General features: G+C 33.7%; 1 protein-coding gene across 2 annotated transcripts in view; it reads right to left on the bottom strand.

Annotated features, from left to right (window-relative positions):
- The window catches only part of LOC150100331 (uncharacterized), a 154,848-nt gene that overhangs the window by 43,721 nt on the left and 95,289 nt on the right, over nt 1-15,838 (bottom strand). For both annotated transcript variants that reach the window (XM_090402836.1, XM_090402835.1), the window contains exons 5-6: nt 6,628-6,728; nt 3,588-3,658 (exon numbers count right to left, since the gene is read on the bottom strand). In XM_090402836.1, coding sequence (XP_090258962.1) covers nt 3,588-3,658; nt 6,628-6,728 — 172 coding nt within the window. The remainder of the gene's footprint in view (nt 1-3,587; nt 3,659-6,627; nt 6,729-15,838) is intronic.

Below are 15,838 nucleotides of genomic sequence, written 5' to 3'. Positions count from 1 at the left end.
CAGTGATATTAACATCAAAAGAGGAGTGAGAAAAGGATGAGTACTCTCGCCACTCTTGTTCAACATATACTCAGAGGTAATCTTTAAAAAGGCATTGGAAGGATGTCCAGAGGGAATCACAATAAATGGAAAGATTGTTAACAATCTACAATATACAGATGACACCGTGCTAATTACAGATAACATCATGGATCTTTGACAGAGTATACATAGAAACCCAAAGAATGGGAATAAATATAAACATCAACAAGATGAAATACATGGTCATGGAAACATCCAACCTCATCAATGAAACTGACACTCAATGGGAAAAATACCGATCAAGTGTCAAGGTATAAATATCTTAGTTGCTGGCTTAATGAAAGATAGGATTCTGAAATAGATATAAAGACATGGATTGAAGTTGCATGGCAGTCCTTCATGAAAATGAGAACATTATTCTGCAATAAAGATATAAACACAGAAGTCCATTCTGCTCTATGGAGTTGAAATATGGACATTGAAGGCAACAACCATCAAGAAAATTGAAGCCTTTGAGATGTGGCTATATATAGAAGGATGCTAAAGATATCATGGGCAGAAAAAATTACCAATGAAGATGGCTTAAAATCCATTAGCAAAGCCAAAGATCTCATAAAAATAATCATCATCAAATTCCCGCCATCTTGGCCACATCATGAGAAACAGCAAATACCAACTTCTACAAGCTATTTTGGTAGGAAGAATTGATGTCAAAGGAGCTAGAGGAAGAAAAAAGAATATTTTGGTTTGACAACATCAAGACATGGGCAGGAAAGAACAGCATACACCTGCTCAGATTTAATGCAAGAATGCAGTTTGTTCGCCAAGATGTCACTGACCTCCGATAGAAGATGGTGCCTAAGAAGAAGGAGACCATTCTTTGTTAAATCTGTGTTTGTTGAGGTTGTAAGTAATGAAAGTGCCGAGATATGTAAACTGCTTTACTTGTTCAAATATATGATTTTCTAAGTTCATTGAAATATTTTCCTCATCTCTTCTGTTTCATTGTTTTAGTTTTGCTTAGATTGATTTTCATTCCAAAAGTTTTGCACTCTTCATTTAAAATTTTTATTGTTTTTTTTCAATTGTGCTTAGGTTCTACAAGAATAATAATATCATCTGCATATTTAATGTAATTATTTTTTGTGCCATTTATTTGTAGACCTGGCTCTTCAGGTATGATTTGCATATTTATTCGAGAGAAATAATAAATAAATTTTGTGAGGGTGGACAACCCTGCATGACTCCTTTTTCCACTTTGAATTTGTCTGTTGCTTTGGTATTGTAATGTACGGTTATTTGGTTTTATATTGTGATATCTTTATTTTTACTCTATAGCAGGGCACGATTTTTCTCTCGTAACCTTCCTTACTTATTCTACTGTGTACTATGTTTATCCACCTTCCATATTTACTAGTCATATGCCTATGAACACTAGAAAATTTATTTGTAAGAATGCGCCACCAGTATTATTTATATTGGCAGAAGACTTAGTAGTACGTCCAGTAGATCTCCCCCTCTCTAACTAACATAAATTCCTTCAACAAAGTTTACATAAACAGTCGTAGTTCTTAAGTACTTAAACTGTGCTTTTAATGCCTTGGTTGTTTCCCGCTCACAAGTCTGATTTTTTTTAGGAACAGTGCAGTTGTAAAATAAAAAAATCAGGCAGCTCTCTATTTGCATATAAATAAAACACATTTAATTACAATAATAACAAAGTACATTAAATAAGTGATAGGGAGGTTACTTTCTCTACCTATCCTTTAGACTTTTAACTTAAAGAAACAAACTTTCCCTTTTCAATACTAAATGACTATACAATATAATTACACTATTACTTCTCTGTTAAAAAAAAAACAAATTGCAGAGACTAAATTACTCATAAAGAGATTAGCTAGCTATGGCAAGTTATCTTACAATTTATATTCTAGTTAACAACAATTCAGAGGACTCTAGAGATTAGCTATTTCTTATTTCTATTTCTTATCAGTCCATCTATGACACATCTCCTATTTTACAAAAAGAACATACATTAAAGATTGAACTTACAGAGGTTCTTTGTCACACATTCTTCGAAAGGTTCTGCATTAAAGTTTCTATGCCTTTTTTTCTTTCTTCAGGCCTTAGCTTTCATCTGGAGAGTCTTACTTCAAGGGGGGTTCGTCAGATTACTGGCAGGCCTTGGACCGCAATTTTTCCAGTATTCAAAAAGCTCAGGCAAGAAGTTTCAGCATACAGGCTTGAAGATCGTTCTGCGGCTTTTGACTCCAGTTGACTTCCCATGGCAAAAAGGACATCCGACACTCTTGGCTCGGGTTCACCGTAACTTCTGGTTCTCTGCCGACTGCCTCTGGTTCGGACTCTGCCTATGGTCTACAGTTCGTCTCTGCTCTGGTTCTGATTGTCCTCAGCTGTGGTTCCAACTGCCTCTCTCTTTAGTAACTGGGGCCTTCCCTCTCCTCTCTTGCTGACTTCTGATGACTCTCTGCCGACGACTGCCTCCTGATGTTCGGCTCAGTCCCTTTTTATTTTCCCGTTCTCCGGACCTTGCACTAAGGGTTGTAAACCCCGAAGAAAATCGGCATTTCTCCTTCATCCTTTTGATAAGGCCGGCCCATTCTTTCTTCTTGTCCGTGCACTCTTTTTCCTTGTTTCGTCAGGCAGTGGACACTTTTCTGAAACTAGCGGATCTCTTTGATACAAACTCCGAAGATGTTTAAGCTCAGACCCTGCAACCACCTCTTATACACACTTTATTGAAAGCAACTTTCTTGTGCTCTTTATACTTAGCTATTATACAAAGTACACAACTTTTACACACACTTAATAGTAAACAAGTTTCTTGTGCTCTTTATACATATACAAGGTTCCGATCGCAAAGCATTGCCTCTGTTTTTGACATTTTAGAAACTTTAGTTAAAGGAGTAAATACAATTAATTCTCATAGGGTTAGGTTACTTACAGTTCTCATGGGACTTAACCTATGTAAAAAAAATCGATGTAAAGCGCTTTGGTATTTTTAAGCTACATCGAGTTTTTACAGTATCTTTATAATAATTCATAATAAAGATTTGCATTTCTGAATCTAATGTCATAGATTTTAAGATGTTTATCATATTGTTCCTGTCAATGGAATCAAAGAGCCTCAGTAACTCAGTCAGTATAGACAAAGCCCTTTGGTCATGAACATGAACAGATCAGCAATCCTCTTAAGGTTGCTAAGTATCATATTGCACAGGAGAGGAAAGAATAGAGGTCAATGCTTTTTAGTCACAAGTCAATGAGAGCTAGAGTGATTGTTTTGTCTGTCATTTGTGCATGTTTTCTGACTAGTTTGTCTGGTTTTCAAAGCTGGCCAACATTAAACAAATGACTTCATTTATTGTGTTCTTGAAATACATCAGTCAAGGAATTCTAAAGAACACAATATATGCAAATCATTTGGTTGTTGCATATGACAAAAAAACAGCTATGCAAAAAAACCTTCTGTATATAGAAATAGAAAATACAGATTGGTTCAATATAAAATAACTATATTCACAAGGAGAGAAATGCATAATTACCTGTGCATTCTTGCAATGGTAAAGCAGATTCCTGCAGCAATAAGTACAACCAGCAATTTTAAAAGAGGATGCTATGAATAAAAATAAGATCTGTCAATATTATGCAAAATTTAGGATTAACAATAATCAATACTTTAAATACTTTCAACAATCAATATTTTTCTAAAACATTTTATTAGGGGGAAGGGGGGGGGTCAATTTCTTTCCTTCTTTGTAATAAGGATAGGAAATAATTAATCTGTAAACTTGCTGTAATAAATAACATACGTCCCTTAAATTACATACTATTATTATTTTGGTAACTTCCATAGAGTCAAAAGACTCACTATGGGAAGCCCACTCAACCAGCAACATGTCTATCATAATGAGCTTTGAAGTTATTTACACTATTCACATAACTAAGCTATTATCCATTTCCCTCGGGTTCTCCCACAACATGATGTGTGGCTATCTATTAAATAACTTTGAAAAGTCCAAAAATAATACCATATGCAAGTCCCTCATCTCCATCACATTAATCTTTTTTTTTTCATAAAAAGTAAGTTGATTGCTAAAGCAAAACTTAGCAATTACAAATCCATGCTGATCATCAGAGAGAATCCTATGCCTATCATTAATCTCTCCAATATCCTTCCAATAATCAATCTGTACAATACCTTACAGATATATGGTAAGTCCTCAATTTACATGGATTCAAGTTCCATAGATTCATAAATATGCAGTTGCAGTACTTCAAACTACAGCTAGTAACAATACCGTCAATTAACTGCTACTTTGTGAATATAACAGATGACTACAATATAAAGCCAAAAGTCTTCAATTTGGCATAGACAGGATACTAAAAAGAAGAAAATCATGGATCCATTCATATCTTATAATCGAATAAAGAAAGACACTAAAAAAGTTTTGAAAATTTACCAGAGAGCTTCTGAGAATATAACTTTTGGCACTGGAGTTGACTTGGTTTGCATTACTTTCTGGAAAATGTTAGAAATTCTTTCTATATTTGGCTATAAAATATAGCTGGATCAATAATATTTTCCACTTTAATATAATATATGGCTTTCCTAGTAAGATGCTAATATCATTACCATTTTGTTTGTTTCTGACTTGGACAAGTTGTGTCTTGTTGGTCAACCAAGGTAGATACTTATTATAAACAAAATATAAAACCTAAATAAGTCTGTGAAATGTAGTTAAAAGTGATGAGAATAAATAGATGTATTTACAATGATAAGAAGAGGAGCATTATAAACATGGAGAGTAGAAATTATTAAATGACATGAAAGGTAATGAAGTTCATAGACATTGTGTGTTCTTACAAGATAAATGAATACACTGTTAGAACAATTATAAAAGATGTTTAAAGTTGTTTTTTCACTTGGTTATATTATAAATTAAAGAAGCCAAGAAATTATATTCTTGGTTTCATCCTTTATCCAAGTGTAAGCAAACAAAGTTTGAACGTGAAGTCACTTCACAACTGGGTTACATGTATATAGAGGCTAATAACTTCGCATTAATTGCCTTAGTATCCCATAATGCAACACATATCCTTTCAGACATGTATAATGCTATACATCATGGAAAGGGCCATTACCCAGACTGGTTTCGACCTTCATTGAGGTCTCATCAGTGGGAGTCAGACCCAGAAGTGATACCAAGGTAATGCAGAAGTCATATTTCCATATACAAGTAGCCAAAAGGTGTCACACCTTATTACTAAAATGCTCTGGATAACCAAGTAAAAAAACTTTCAACATATATCTCTAATCCAGAGTATTTTAGTAATAAGGACACCTTTTTTTTTTTTTTAATACTTATAAAAAAAGAAAATCCAAGATGTTATTGGATATTATAAACTAATTTACAATGAAGAGGAAAAAATTCAGGAGTAGAGACTGTACATACAGTATTACATATTCATAATGATATGCAGTACTGTTTGTACTATTTTTCTTACATATGCTTTTATATTTATGTACTCAATAGGATACTAAATAAACTTTCATTTTCTCAAAGTTTTCTTTTCATAAATACAACCTGTTGCAGCTTTAATTATCCTTTGAGTCGAAGATATATGAAAAAATGCATTGTATGTAAGCACAATTCATCTTACGCAGATTTTCAACTTGTGTGAAAACCTTTGGAATGAATTAACTACATAAGTCAAGGACTATCTGTAAAATGGTACTAAGACAAATGTTTCCAGTTTTACTGCCACACACGGGACTGTTTTTCCTCCTTTCACTCATTTGGGACTATATCTGTTGTAAGAATGTCAATAAACAACTATTAAGGAAACAGTCCTTTGCACATTTCCTAAATATATGTAATAATATCACCCAACTACACAACCTTATTAACATCTAGCTTACTTTCAGCATATAGATCTCTGGTCCATTCACATTTAGTGATGAATTAAAAACTGTGACAATTACCTCTTAGCCACCGTAGCTCAGTCGGTATAGACAAAGCCCTTTCGTCAGAAAGACCTGGGTTCGATTCCTGTCAGTGACGTGAGGAAACTTTATCTGGTCTCTTTCAGTGAAAGGTGTGTTAGCCAGTCTCATATGGGGGGGGGTTCTCACCTGGAAACTCAGGTTTTTCGTCCCTCAGAACAGGCAAACTGGCCCAGTGAACACACCGGAAGGCATAGGGCTAACCACCTTATTCTTGAGTTATGGTTGCGAAGTCCAAGAATAATTGGAAAGGTTGTGGGCAGTTAAGTGCCTGTTAGGACCACTGTTAGGATTACCTCCTTTCTGAGAATTCCAAGTATCATTCCACTAGCATGAAGGATGCTGTACAATGATAAAAGTGCTTATTAAATAATTCCATTGTATTCTTGCAGTTAATTCCTGAAGTGAAAGAGCAAAAAACTATTCTAAGGGTTATTTATATCCTAGACAGGATTGCTTCTTTTATTGGTATCAAATAATGACTTCTCTTTAAAGAGAAGTGTCATGCTCATTTGTTTCTGTGATGATTTAAAATTGTTGAAATTATATTTTAATGTTTTTGAAAATTAATGACTTACCTTTATCATTAATGACCCAAAAATTATAGCATCTGAAACAACAACTAAAACACCCAGTATAAACCCAAGTCCTGCTCCCAACCATGGATACTGCATGTCAGCTAGTACAAAATAAATAAATAATAAAAATAAATAAAATAATAATAATCCATCATGAATAAGCATTGATAGATCAGATCAAAGAACAGCATAAAACAATACTGGTATAAAACAACAGATAGACCTATTTTTAATTACTACATTACATTTAATTTGAGCCAGCAGGAGAGTAAAGAAATTTTTAGCTGCCAAGTAAGAAAAATATTGAGAGTTGCTTTTTTGTCAGTTGATTTCCTAGGTTTCTGTTAGGCATAAGTTGGGAGAAAATACTGATAAATAATTGGAATATTAACATGAAAATGTACAAACTGTGTAAAAAATGTACACAGTTTGTAGGATAAGGAAATATATTCAATAGTAACAGATTATGTAATGATAACAGGGTCTGAGCTGCAGGGGAAATGTTGGTTTCCTGGGAAAGAGCACAGAAATATGTCCAAAAAGAAAAACAGAAATTGTGGAAATAAAGGGATCACAGAGCAACCATTGTCACATGCAGAGGATGGGAATTTCAGATAAATGGCTCAGTGTGTCATTGAGTAAAACATGTCCATATACTGCTTGCATATCATTTACTGTTAAAAGCATAAAGTAACTGGCACTTGCATTTATATATGTCTTATTACCAACTCTCCCACAAAGAACACATGTAAACAATAATTAACACATCAAAATAATAATTTTTTTTTCATTGTAGTAAAATTATGGAGACTACAACCATGTTAGGAATAATTACTTTAATTTCCTGATTCATTTTCGAAATTATGGATTTTACAACAGTGTTATAACTAACCCTTTTTTATTATCATGACATTTCGATCTTCATATCAAGATCATCATCTGGAGCATACACAAATATACAAGACAAGCTGAGTTACATTCCATCACGTGCTTTATAGATAAAATTTCCCAACTGTTATACAAGCAAAATAGATGATCAAAATGAAGATCGAAACGTCAGGATAATAAAAAGAGTTAATTATAACACAGTTGTAAAATCCATAATTTTGAAAATGAATGCTGATCACTGTGTAACACTAAAAGAAAGGATTAATTTCCTGATGTTTCGACTTTCATATTAAGGTCATCATCTGGAGTACGCACATATACATGCAACGACAAGCTACATTACATTTCTAACAGTAAGTCAAGTGACAATGATTTGATCAATCGTTATTCTACTAGCCTGACCTCTAGTGAAGAAAAAAAAACTACATCAAAGCTATATTCTATTTATAACATCATCAGAGAACAAATTCATATAGATAGTTTTAATACAGCAAAGTGGTGGCCTAATCCATAATTTAACAAGAGTGTTACATTAGTTATGATCCTGGATTTCTTACAGTCCTAATTATAATTAACTCTTAGGCCAAAAAGTTAAGCAGGTAGAATATGTACCATCCATATTCTTGTGATTTTTAAACGACCATTATTGTTAAGATTAGGGTGGGTGATAAGAATTTCACAGTCCTCCTTAAATTTAAGCTCATATCATGTTTTGGTGTGATGTAAACAACAGGTGCCTTTCCAGTCAATTCTATGTAGAGTATTCAGGACATGATCAGAAAGGCCAGATTTACCACAGTTGTTAAATTAAATATGCTGTTTATGTTCCTTTTTTTTCCTTTTTTTCTGATTGGAATTGTGCATCCTGTTTCACCTATAAAGGGCAAATTACAGGTGAAATGAATACTGTATACTCCAGGGTGGGCCAGTGGAGGAAGTGGATCCTTGGAAGAGTTGAATAAGTTTTTTAACCAACCTAATCTTAATAATAGTGGTCTAAAAATCCCAAGAATATGGATGGTACATATTTAATCCACTTAACCATTTGGTATAAGATTTAATTATAATTAGGACTGTAAGCAATCCAGGTTCATAACTCTAATGTAACACACTTGTTAAATTATGGATTAGACCACCACTTTGCTGTATTAAAACTATCTATATGAATTTGTTCTCTGATGATGTTATAAATAGAAGATAGCTTTAATGTAGTTTTTTTTTTCCCACTAGAGGTCACGCCAGTAGAATAATGATATCAAATCATTGTAACTTTGGCTTACTGTTAGAAATGTAATGTAGCTTGTCTTTGTATATATATGTGTGTATACTCCAGATGACGACCTTCATATGAAGGTCAAAACATTGGGAAATTAAAATAATTATTCCTAACATGGTTGTAGTCTCCATAATTTTACTACAATGAATGCAGATCACTGTGTAACACTAAAAGAAATTTTTTTTTATGTTGTTCAGACCCACGAAAGGTTATTTATTAGCAAACCTATAGTACATTTTGTACTGTGGGTGGGCTAAAGATTTTTTATCCTACTTTTATCAATACTATATATACAGTAATCCCTCGATTAATGTGCCCCCGATTAGTGCGCCATTTTTTTTCGATACCCAAATTCAATTAGTGCACCTATATACATCTTAAAAATAAATGTTACAGATTTTAAAAATTTTCTATCTATACATTTTTATGGCTAACTATTTTAAAAAATCACTCACCAGAATGAAATAATTTAGTTACCGATTTAAAACATTTTACAAAATTATTTTTAATGGCATACTACACTACTTCCATGTGTTAAACTGTGAATGAAACTATGTTATGTATTTTGTTTTTTTTTCATTCACATTTAACATTGCTTATTATATATTAATCATGACTTGTATAAAAGTTATTTGTTACTCCTTATTTAAGAATTATTATTTAAGTATTTATTCTGAATTTAATCAGCTAATTAAATTACTAAACAATAATATGTGTATAATTTATTATAATTTATATATATATTGTAACGTGAATATTATAGTTATCTGTGTACGAAATGAAAGAGTTGATTAAGTAGCTCTAATATTCTATTTATTGTGTTTTTATTAACTCAATGTAGTGGTATAGCCTTATGTAACATTAACGAAAATGTTTACGTTTATTTGTTGTCATGGAAACGCATGAAGTAAATGAGCGCGAGTGGAACAGAGCGTGAATTGGAGAGAATAATGAAAAAAAGAAAAAGGTAACGAGAGTCGAGACGGAATTTTGAAGTGGAAGGAAGCAAGGGTATAAGCTAGAGAAGTGGAAGTAAATGAAAGGTTCTCAAGGGCAGAAGTTAGAAGGGATAATATTTATATGCGAGCAAAGACGAAGTGAATCTTGTAGCTAGCTGAAGGTGAAGTCAGCAGTAATAATAAAAAGAAATTAATGCCGTAATCGGATGATATAAAATGCTGGACGTTCAGTGAAGAATTCTGAATAAAACCGGTTGGTCTAGAATTGCAACTTATTTCTAATTTGCCCTAAGGAGAACTGCACAGTGTTTAATTGGTTAATGAGTGATAACAAGGATAATTCAAGTACCCTACAGTTGATGTCTAGAGTTCTGAAGTGCGATTAATAGTGTTTTAGTTATAACTGTGGATAAGTCTTATAGATGTGTTCTTAAGTGAAATAAATATATTTTGAAGGTATATTCACAACGTATTTGATGTGCTAGGAACTAATTCTGGTAAGGACTATCATATAGAATTATTTCAATGCATGAAGAATTGAGTGTTAATTACGCTACGTTTAACCTAACTTTAACTGTGGAAATTCTTCGAAATTGAGAATTGAGATAAGAATTGCTTGAGAGATATTTACAGCTATTAGTGCTGCTATATTTTTTAGCTTATAGCATGGCTGAGAAATGTGTGGAAACTGATTAGATAGGAAGTTCTATTATGTTTAATTAAGTGTAGGAACTTCGTGACTCAGAAACTGAGAATGTGTATGTGAAGGTTTGGAAGATTGAACTAATGTGATTGACTTGACCTAATGTTTGACTTGATTCTATTGTCTAAAATCAGAAGTAAAATTTATGTATGTGTTATACAGTTTATATTAAATGTTGCATTTGTTAATCTAATTATTGTGTTTGCCTGAATTCCTTTTTATTGCACCGTTCACAAAAATTCGAATCTTGCGGGAATCCCAAGTAGAAAACAAATACTTCGGCCAGAATGAATGAGGAGACTGCTAACTAACTTTGAATTGATCCTGCTATTTTATACAGACTTATCTAAGGATAGAGTGGCGCAGTATAATAGAAATTTCTCTACCCTTGGATTGGTGATCAATTTACAATTAGTTGTATTTTATTTTATGAAAGTGACTTAAACGAGATGGCAGATTCGAACATGAAGAGAACAACGTCACGACACATGTACACTATGTATTCTATGTTCCAAATTTTTACGCCCAAAATTTATGTTGTATGCTATAGTACACCCACAGATTCGAGACCCTTCGGCACTTCTGCACATGTCACAAAAAGGAGACTCCATTCCGATAATAGGGTAATCAATCCGTCTTCTGGAATGAGTTGTTTATTTTTACACATCGGAAAATTAACTTCTCTTTTATGATCATTGTAGTTTTTAAAGTGGTAACTATTTTGCTTGTATAACAGTTGGGAAATTTTATCTATAAAGCACGTGCTTTCACGTGTTGGCGACTAATTCGTATGTCCTTCATTTCTTTCTCCCCTTCAATGATAACATCCAAGAGTTGATTAAATCTCATTCTGAAGAACTGAGTGATTCCGACCTACTAAAGTTAGATGCACAGCATGAAGATCCCAAAGAATATAAAGAAAATTTAACCGCTGATAGTAAACCAAAAGAGATTTCACAGAAACAATTTGAAAATATTTCTCGTACAATCAAAGATTTTAAGCAGCAATGCTTCGAGACCCTGATGAAGAGAGAAGCAGTAAAATTTGCAGAAGAGTAGAAGAGACAATAGGGCCATACCATCTGTTGAATGAAAAAAAAAGAAACAAAATGCCCCAGCCAAACTACGTTAGCTCAATTCTTTGTTAAGAAGTAGAATAATAGAATTTATATTCTGAATATGTTTTATTGTCTTTCAGCTTCATGGTTTTCCTTTAACTAGAGACATACCTTAATTCTTTTATAAAAAAATTAAGGTTCAAAAATGAAATTTGAGGAACGAATTATGCTTTTTCCCATTTCCCATATTATATTCAATTAGTGCATTTTCGATTAATGTGCCTGTTTTAAAGAATGCATTAGGCATACTAATCGAGGGATTGCAGTATATTTTGTATTTTTAATTTATTATTATTATTTTTTAATATATAGTCCAGAAATGTTGCTCTAAGACACCAAACATGAAAGTGGGATGGTGGTCTCACACCAAGTGATGAAATTCGTCTGCCAAATAAAGACAATCACAAACATCCATGACCATGGCAGGATTCAAAGCCGCAGTCCATTGGTTGGGGAGTGGATATGCCAACAAGGCCAGCAAAAGTAATTATTATACAATGATTTCAAGTGCTCAGTTTTGATTAGTATCATATAGTATAATATGGCAATCATGTACATCATATAGAAATAGATAAATTATTATGTTTTTATTTTATTATTAGTCATGAAAATGTTAAAATGATATTTTTGATAAGTGTCTGGTGTGTGGTGAACACATATATACGCTTAGAAAGGAGTCAACGGACACCATATTGAAAGGAACAAACAGCCACGGCACCCACCTTAACTCTTAGTCACACCTTGTTACATAATTAGGCGCATGAGGTCAGAACATCAAAAATCACTCCTTATTCCACAAATGATTGCGTCGAAAACCTGCACGCAACTGATTTGCTGCGAGGTTAACAAGAAACTCAGCCACTTGAAATTGCAAACAAATATCGATTATCATCATCATCATGAAATTCCTGATATATAGCCTCAAGGGGTGTAACAGGATATGATAGTACTACATGAGCAATTACATCATTACTAACTTCCTATCTACAATTTTATTCCAAATCAGACTGTTACCTGTCAACACTCCGACATTATCAGATCTTATAATTCTATCTTCTTCTAAGACACTTTTTACCATATCAATCCACCTATTTCCTGGTCTTCCTCTGGGTCTTTTTCCTGCCAACCTGGCAGAAAACACTTGTTTTGCTAATTTTTCCTATCCAATTCTGTTTAAGTGACTATATCACCTGAGATTAGCTCCACTAACGCATTCCTGGATGCTGACAATGTCAAGTAATTTCCCAATATCCTCGTTTATAATATGATATTGACATTGATGCCATCTGTTCATACCCCTAATCTTTTTCTGGACTCTCATATCTGCATTCTCTAGTCTTTGGTCAAGTGTTTTACTTCTGACCCAGCTCTCAGATCCATAAGTTAAAATTAGCTTGAATACTGTCTTGTATATAGCTAATTTAGTGTATTGGTTAATTTCTCTCTTATTCAATATAAATTTATTCAGTTGACTTCCAACCATACTGGCTTTGTTGATTCTGATGTCTATTTCCATATTTAATTTACCATTTTCACTAAAAATCGTGCCTAAGTAGCTGAAATGTTTTGCTTGTTCTATAGGTTCTCCATTCACAATGCAGTTGATATTTTCAATGTTTCTGCCTATTTTCATTGTCTTCGTCTGTTTAATGCTGACCTTCATACCATATCTATTACAACAGTTATTCAATTTAGTCAGAGAATCTTTCAGACTTGTAGCGGATTTATTAATAAGTATAACATCATCTGCGTAAAGCAGAGAGCTCAGATTAACATCTCTAATTTTGATTTCAAAATTAGAGATGTTAATAGTGACTCCAAGGGAATCAAACCTTGGAGATTCAGTGGCAAACTCTGAAGGAAACATTGATTGATTCTGCCAGAGAGGCATGTGGTAAGGTTGTGTGCAAAGATAAAAAAATCAGAACTCCCTGGTGAACACAGGAAGTTAAAGAGGCAGTGAAGGAAAAGAAGAAAGCATATCAAAAGTTCCTGTCAAATAAGTCAGCTTTTACTCTTACAGAATACAAGACAAATGTAAGAAAGCTAAAGAGTGTGTAAAACTAGCTAAACAAAAGTCATGGGAGGACTTTGGCAAGAATATAGAAAATAAATATCAAGAAGGTGGCAAAATATTCTGGAGGTTGTTGAAGAAGCTTAGAAATGGAGGAAAGAGTGCTGTAAAAGGAATTAGAGATGATAAAGGTGAAATGAAAACAGGAGAAAAAGATATCCTTGAAGTATGGAGTAATTACTTTGAAAAACTGCTAAATGAAACCAGCAGTGAAGACAGCACAGTGATAAAAAACACTGACCAGGCATGCAGTCAGGAATACATATCCATACTTGAAGTAGAAAAAGCCATCAAAGGCTTGAAATGTGGAAAGGCAGCATGAGTAGATGATATTCAACCAGAAATGCTGAAGTATGGTGGTATAAGAGTCTTACAGTGGCTGCACTGCATAGTTCAGAAAGCCTGGACAGAGGGACGAATTCCCGATGATTGGAGTAGAGCTCTGATAGTACCCATATATAAAAAGGGAAATAAAACTGAATGTGAGAATTACAGAGGTATTTCCCTACTGAGTGTTCCTGGCAAGATCTATGCAAGTATACTTGAGAAACGGTTGAGAAGAATTGTGGAAGAAAAGCTTGGTGAAGAACAAGCTGGATTCAGGCCAAATAGAGGCTGTCAGGATCAGATCTTCACTTTACGACAAATAGTCGAGAAAGCATGGGAATATAACAAAGATCTGTATTTAAGTTTTGTCGATTTGGAAAAGGCATATGACAAGGTGCCAAGAGAGAAGCTATTCAATACGCTGCAGTTATATGGTGTCAATGGGGCATTATATCAAGCAATACTTAGTCTTTATTTGAGTTGTGAGTCAGCAGTTAGAATTGAAGGAAGTACAGGAAGATGGTTTAATGTTAAATCTGGTGTGAGACAAGGATGTACATTATCCCCTCTGTTATTCATTATCTATATGGATCACATTATGAAGGAATGTGGTATTAAACCTGATATCAAAATTGGAGATGTTAATGTCAGCTCTTTGCTTTATGCGGATGATGTTATACTTCTAAATAAATCAGCTACAAGTCTGCAAGATTCTCTGACTAAATTGAATAGCTGTTGTAATAGATATGGTATGAAGGTCAGCAATAAAAAGACAAAGACAATGAAAATAGGCAGAATCATTGAAAATGTCAACTGTGTTGTGAATGGAGAACCTGTGGAACAAGTAAAACATTTCAGCTACTTAGGCACAATTTTTACTGAAGATGGTAAACTAAATATAGAAATAGACAACAGAATCAGCAAAGCTGGTATCGTGGGAAGTCAATTGAATAAATTCATATGGAATAAGAAAGAAATTAGTCGGAACACTAAATTAGCTGTATACAAGACACTGTGTTCAAACCAATTTTAACTTATGGATCTGAGAGCTGGGTCAGAAGTAAAACACTTGACCAAAGACTAGAAACCGCAGATATGAGAGTCCTGAGAAAGATTAGAGGCGTGAACAGATGGCATCAATGGCAATATCATATTAAAAATGAGGATATTAGGAAAGAACTTGACATTGTCAGCATCCAGGAATGCGTTAGCAGAGCTAATCTCAGATGGTATGGTCACTTAAATAGAATGGGAGAGGAAAGATTAGCAAAACAAGTGTTCTCTGCCAGGTTGGCAGGAAAACGACCCAGAGGAAGACCAAGATATAGGTGGATTGATACGGTACAAAGTGCCTTAGACGATAGAAATATAAGATCTGATAATGTTGGAGTCTTGACAAGTAACAGACTGATTTGGAGGAAAATTGTAGATAGGAAATTAGTAATGATGTAATTTTTTCATGTAGTACTGTCATATCCTGTACACCCCTTGAGGGTACATGGCAGGAATTTGATGATGATGATGAATTTTGATTTTCAGGTTTAATACTGCTTTCCTTCATAATGTGATCCATTTAGATAATGAATAACAGAGGGAATAATGTACATCCTTGTCTGACACCAGATTTAAAATTAAACCACCTTCCTGTACTTCCTTCAATTCTAACTGCTGACTTACAACTCAAATAAAGACTAAGAATTGCTTGATATAATGCCCCATTGACACCACATAACTGTAGCATTTCGAATAGCTTCTCTCTTGGCACCTTGTCATATGCCTTTTCCAAATCGACAAAACTTAAATACAGATCTTTGTTATATTCCCATGCTTTCTCGACTATTTGTCGTAAAGTGAAGATCTGATCCT

This window comes from Typopeltis vanoorti, chromosome 13, assembly GCF_054136105.1.
Source record: "Typopeltis vanoorti isolate ZY-2024b chromosome 13, IOZ_Tvanoo_1.0, whole genome shotgun sequence".
NCBI classification, from domain to species: domain Eukaryota; kingdom Metazoa; phylum Arthropoda; class Arachnida; order Uropygi; family Thelyphonidae; genus Typopeltis; species Typopeltis vanoorti.
Note: the sequence above shows the minus strand (reverse complement) of the source record. Positions and strands in the feature narration are given on the sequence as shown.